The sequence below is a fragment of the Diachasma alloeum genome, unplaced genomic scaffold (genome assembly GCF_001412515.2).
Source record: "Diachasma alloeum isolate Michigan unplaced genomic scaffold, Dall2.0 Dall_scaffold_01487, whole genome shotgun sequence".
Taxonomy (NCBI): Eukaryota; Metazoa; Arthropoda; class Insecta; order Hymenoptera; family Braconidae; genus Diachasma; species Diachasma alloeum.
This window is the reverse complement of record NW_021681584.1, coordinates 35,266-41,890: the sequence shown is the minus strand read 5'-3', so window position 1 is coordinate 41,890 and position 6,625 is coordinate 35,266. Positions and strand designations below refer to the sequence as shown.

Genomic DNA, 6,625 nt, shown 5'->3' with positions numbered 1-6,625 from the left:
AAGTATGAAGAGGCTGGGGGGGGGAAGCAGGTGTAGCTTTGAGACTTAAGGGACGATGCTTTTAATATCCGGAGGCGTCTATGTGAATATCGTCTATGAGAATCACAAAGAATGTTACGGTTCAACTACATCTAGGTGCCGGTCAGAATAAAAAAATTTCGAGGGAAAAAGGGACTTGTTAGATTGGATTATCATCGATGTAAACGTGACGTTGAAATAATTCAGTGAATATCTCGAGAATGAAGGGGTTTACGAGGATTTTCGACAAAAGCTTTTTTGTAGGGAATTTAATTTCCTGGAAAACATGTGGAGCCGAAAATTTTGCTATCTCTCTTAGTTTTGGAGATATTCGCAAGGAAAGCCAATGCAAATGGACTTTAAAGCCCTACATTGTTGGATTTTTGGTGAAATTCAAGTGGCAGCATTTGAATTTTTCATTGAATTCAAATCCACAAAGTTGAAGATTGAATCACTCATGCGGTGCATTGTTCAATAGATTTTCCGATCGATGGAAGGCTTGTTGATAAAATATTTGAAGCATTATTCACTCGAAATTTGAAGAGTAATTTTTAATGAGTATTTTTGTTATTTGTTTCAGTTTGTGGTGATATTCACGGACAGTTCTACGACCTCATGAAATTATTCGAGGTTGGAGGACCACCATCCACAACAAAATACCTCTTCCTCGGGGATTACGTGGACAGGGGCTATTTTAGTATCGAGGTGAGTAAGAAAATTCACTCGCATAATCAATTATATTAAAAACATTCCCACGTTCACCATGATAACAGCCAGTTTCATTCAGTACAACTCCAAAAAATAAAGTTTTCAAGGTGAACATTCAACCGAGCGAAATAATACTCCACAGTGGATCAAAGCGTAGCTTCGGGGAAAAAAAAGAACTTTTAATGCTCGAATGTTATACGAAAACGTGGCGGGAGATTAAATTCATTTCACGATGCCAAGTGTTATAGTTTACGTGCCACACCTGTTACAACGTTGGCGAAGGTAAATTGTTAGGTCACCCACGATTCGGTGAATTTTTATCACACTTTATTTCTCCATATATTCAATGGAACAGGTCGGGATGTTTTCAACTCGATCCAGATGCTCGGTGGCTCAATAGTTATGTAATGGAGAGTAATAGCGTTCGGTAGCATGATCGGCCATGGGAGGTGATGGAGATAGAGGGATAGACAGTTGAATATTTTTGGTTGAAATTTTTATGGGATTATGATAGTCCAAATCGATTATTTGAAATTAATTTTATGGGATATTGATATTCCAAAATTTCGTGGAAATATATTCTTGAATTGTTGTATAATTGAAAATTCGGGGTATTTTGACACTGAATAATCATTTTTTGATGAGAAATTCAACTTAAAAAATTGGTATTTCCTAGAACTTTCAGTGAAATTTGGAATTCTAGGGTTTTTTCCCTCTAAATTAAATGCATAACATGTTCATAACATTTAGTTCTCATGATCATTCGTGGAAGATAATGAGACTTTTAAAATAATTAAGACGTTGAAATTTTTATCGGATTATAGTTTGAAATTTCAAAGAATTCTGTCATTGATAATCGAAAATTCCATGGAAAAATTGATGGAAACTGTAAATTTCTGTTCAATTATTCCATGAAACTTAATAGGAATCGGGAAAATCCAGTGAAATCTATTTTGGACTAATCGTATAATAGAAAATTCATTATTTTGATGGGAAATTCAGTTCATAAAGTTACTATTTCATTAAATTTTCAGTGTAATTTGAAATTCCACAATTTCTTTCCCTTTAAATTAAATTCAAATGTCCAGAACATTTTGTTCGTATGATCATTCGTGAAAGATAATTAAGAATATTGAATATTTTTGGTTGAAATTTTTATCGGAGTTTTTTTTATAGTTTGACTGAAATTTCAAAGAATTCTGTCGTTGATAATGCAAAATTTCATGGAAAAATCAATGGAAACTGCAAATTTTTGTTCAACTATTCTATGAAAATTGATAAAAATCGAGAAAATTCATGGAAATATATTCTTAAATTGTCGTGTAGTAGAAAGTTCAGGGTAATTTGATACTGAATATTCTTATTTCGATTGAAAATTCAACTAAAAAATGGGTTTTTCATTGAATTTTAATGTAATTTGATATAAATCAAATTGAAATATCTCAATTGAATTCAAATATCCACAACATTTCGTTCGCATGATCATTCATGGGAGATAATTAAGATAAAGCTAGACTGTCGAAAATTTTTGTCTGAACTCTCCGGTAAACTTCTTGGAAATTTTTATCGATTTATAGTTCGACTGAAATTTCAAACAATTCGGTCGTTAATAATCCAAAATTCCATGGAAAAATCAATGGAAAGTGCAAATTTTCGTTTAACTATTCCATGAAAATGAAAATTGTGAAAATTCATGGAAATACATTCTTGAATTGTCGTATAATAGAAAATTCAGAGTAATTTCGTATTGAATACTCGTATTTTGATTGGAAATTCAGCTCAAAAGTTTAGTATTTCACTGAATTTTCACTGTAATTTGTTATTAATTCGTAGTTGGTAGTCATATGCCACGATTTTTTCCCTCTAAATTAAACCCAAATGTCCACAGCATTTCGTTCGCACGACCATTCGCGTTGGATAATTAAGATAAAGCTATTATTCCACCGGGAAAATCACCAGAATTAATGACAGATAAAGCCAAACGGGCAATGTAAACCAAAATTCGCCAGGAGAGTGAGTCCACAATATTTGAAACTGTAGCTGATGTCGTGATCCCCCAGTGAAAATCCCCTTTTCGTGCCTTTTCACGAGTCTCAGGCGCATGAAAAGCTGACGGATAAAATCCAAATCGTGTGTGGATAGCATTATCCTCTCTGCCTTCCATTTTATTTATTTATTTTCCTTCTGAAAAATTCGTTCAATTCTCGGAGAGGGTTTGTTTCTTTCCAGTTTGAAATGCCTTCAAGACATTTTCATTCGCTTTGAGAGATTCTCGTGAACCAATTAATATCAGTTATAATTTTTTCCTCTCTTTGTTGGAGAGTATTTCATTAATTCTTTCTTTCATTCTCTTTCAGTGTGTACTGTACCTGTGGGCATTGAAACTGTGCCATCCAACGACACTCTTCCTACTCAGAGGCAACCACGAGTGCAGGCATCTCACAGAATATTTCACGTTTAAGCAAGAATGTGAGTTGATCGTGAGAGAATATTTATTTCGTTTTTATCGGTTGGAAGATGAAAAAAATCGGAGGCAAGTCGTCGATGTAAAATTGATGTTGAAATAATTTAGAGAATATCTCGAGAATGAAGAGGTCTACGAGGATTTTTGATATGACCTTTTTTGTAGAGAATTTGATTTTCTACGAAAAATGTTGAGACGAAAATTTTGCTATCTCGCTTAGTTTCTGAAATATTTACAAGGCAATCTAATGCAAATGGATTTTTTAAAAATTGATTTCAATTTTTTAGGAGAATATTTGTTTCTTTTATATTGATTGCGATGGAAAATTCTGGGACAAGTGAATATTTTTTTTATCTTCTACTGAAAAGAATAGTATTAAAATTTTATAATCTTGATTAGCTTTACAAATATCAGTTCAAATTTAATTTTAAAGTGACATTTGCATATCCCGTTTTTTTACTTTTCTACTTGAATATGAAAATTCGCATTATTCAGTTTTATAAGAATTTCGCGACATAAAAGAAGATAAATGTGATATTTCGGCAAAAATTTAAAAAAATTAAAAATGTTGTGATTAGGGGAGGTTGGGGTAAAACGGACACTTTTGAATTTTTTAAAAATGTTAATGGGGGGTTGAAAAGTTGATAAAATTCAATAATTTTTTTTTTCAATATAAAGAACAATTCTTCCCCTTTGTGACGAGTCTAAACTGAGCCCAATTGATCAATTTGTTTCTGAGTTATGAATAATTTTAAAAAAGTCTAAAATGTCCGTTTTACCCCACCCACCCCTAATTAAAGAAATTAAGCTGATTTTATTTAATGATCAATTCTTGGAGTATATCTCGAAATCTTATTATTTTATCTCTTAATTAATTAAGATATCTTTAATTAATCTGAACATCAATTCTTGACAATTTATTTTCATCAAGACATTTTTACGAAAAAATTATCCTAAAAAATATAAAACAATTCACATTTCGAGAGAAAAGACAGGAATCAAATGAAAGTCCTTCGTGTATTTCAAATAATTAACTTTTGTCTCCAAAACTAACAAAATTCATTGTGAAAAATCTAAAAAAAATCGTTATCTCCATTAATTCCGGATAATTAATTAAAAATTAAACTTGTCATACATATATCTCTAGGCTCTGAAAATTCAAATTATCCACTTGAAAAATTCCCAAAGAATGTCGCAGAGTAGAAGAAAAAAACAGAACGATGTGAAACTTGGAACGACTTGGCAGTGGTCCAGTCAAACACGTGCTTACACCCACAGCGGGCGGAATCTTTCGTAATCCCTCATACCCCAGCCAAAAGCGATTGTTTGCACCCGAGCATGTGTGGTATATAAAAAATACGAGAAGGCTAGTTGTTGAAAATCGCAACGACCCGGTTTATTCCGCTGAATCATTTGTTTCATAGCAGCTTGTTTATCTCGAAATTTTCTCCAAAAATACAGTTAGAGAATTGAGGGCGGATGATTGTCCCTTTTTCAATCGTTCGTCCCACATTGGCCTGTCAATCAAGCTCCCTCGAATGTCCTTCAGAGTGAAGAGAAGGTCCCTTAAAATTTTCGAAGAGTATTTTTTTCAGTCTATAATTAGGAGGAGGCAAAAATAAATAGAGGCATTTCACGTATTTTCACAGGAAGAAAAACAAACGAAAAATTGCGAGAAAATGCAGAAGAATGTATTTGTGTTTAGTGTGCTTTCCACGAAAAATGCGCAAATTTTACTGTTTGTTCGAGGATAATTACGTTGAAGCGATACAAATTTCTCCTAAACTTCAAATAAAAATTCCTGTGCCGTAGTTTTTATGGAGAAAACTAGAAAATTCACGCATTAATTCTCAATTTTCCTCGAATGTCAATTTTTTTTTTTCAATCTAAAATTAGCAAGAGGTAAAAATAAATAGTTATTTCCCGTATTTTCACAACAAGAAAAACATAAGCAAATAATTCCAAGAAAATGCAGGAGAATATATTTGTCCCCTGCACTTTCCACCAAAAACTCCACAATTTTACTGTTCGCTCGCGAAAATTTACATTGCAAAGGTACAAATTTGGATTATTCACATAAAAAAGGAAAAAACTGGGGTATTCACACATTAATTCTCACTTTACAGGTAAAATAAAGTACTCTGAAAGGGTTTACGACGCATGTATGGACGCATTTGACTGTTTACCACTTGCTGCCCTCATGAACCAGCAATTTCTCTGCGTACACGGTGGTCTATCCCCAGAAATTCATCACTTAGAAGATATTCGAAAGGTAAGACTACACACAGTGACAGTGACAGTGACATTGAATGCCATTTGAGTGAAAAAAATCATGAAATTTCAGGTTTCACTGAAAATTGAGTAAAATTCCAGAAGTTTAAGCAGTCTAAAGACGAGAATTTCTCAATTTATTTGAATTTCTAATCTAATGTGAACCTTTGGTGCCAAATTACATTAAATTTTCAGTGAAATCTGAAACTTTACGATTTGTTTTCCCCTAAATCGCATTCAGTGTCACTGTCCTGGAAATTCAAGAATATATTTACCCGAATTTTCTGGTTTTCTATTAATTCTCAGGGAAAATGGAACTGAAATTTACAGGTCTCGTTGATTTTTCTACAAAATTCTGAATTTTCAATGACAAAATTCCTTGAAATTTCAGTGGTATTTAAATTCGATGAAAATTTCCAAAAAGTGTACCGGAAATTTCGGACAAGAATTTTTAACAGTGTATAGGCAACTCAACCCTGAATTAATGCCCCTTGCGATCTCCTCAGTCCAACAATTGAGCAACAAGTCAACATTTAAGAATAACCAATACAAACTTTCCCCATAAAAATAAAATAGTCACGCGTAATTTCGTACATTTCATTTGAATTCATCAGTCTGGGGGCTTCATTCCCTCTAAAACTCCATCTATCAGAGATCCCATCAATTAGCCCCTCATGTATAGATATTCCAAATTTTTATTTTTTTCCTCATTGAAGTAGTTTTGAAGAAAATTGCGAGCTAATAAAAAACATTTGCTAGTTAGTACTTTTTTAAAAATAAATTTTTGAAAAATCATCTCTGAAAAAAAGGCGTTATCCCCTCTATTTCATTATTTCCAAAAAATTTTATCACCAATCGATAGCAAATTGTTTGAAGATTTTTGCGAGTTAAGAAAAAATCGTCAATGCAATCCTATTATTGTGTAAATTAACAATTCCAATTTCAACTGAAAACCAGAGTTGATGACCAGAGTTTGTAACAGAGATGTCAGACAAGATATGAATGTTTTTTTTGGCTCAAATGAAAGAGCGGCTCGAAAAATGGCGTGCAGAAGTCTTTAAAGATGACAAATGTCTCTAAAGATGATGTCTGTTTTCAATTGAAAATGGCAATTGTGACAACATTGTCCAGTGGGGTCTAGGAGTCTCCCATGGTTCATAGAAC

The 6,625-nt window shown here is 32.9% G+C and overlaps 1 protein-coding gene across 9 annotated transcripts in view; it reads left to right on the top strand.

The window, feature by feature from the left end:
* The window catches only part of LOC107046540 (serine/threonine-protein phosphatase 2B catalytic subunit 2), a 42,463-nt gene that overhangs the window by 10,646 nt on the left and 25,192 nt on the right, over positions 1-6,625 (top strand). For all 9 annotated transcript variants that reach the window (XM_015269173.1, XM_015269172.1, XM_015269169.1 and 6 more), the window contains exons 3-5: positions 599-723; positions 3,084-3,195; positions 5,317-5,462. In XM_015269173.1, the coding sequence (XP_015124659.1) occupies positions 599-723; positions 3,084-3,195; positions 5,317-5,462 (383 nt within the window). The remainder of the gene's footprint in view (positions 1-598; positions 724-3,083; positions 3,196-5,316; positions 5,463-6,625) is intronic.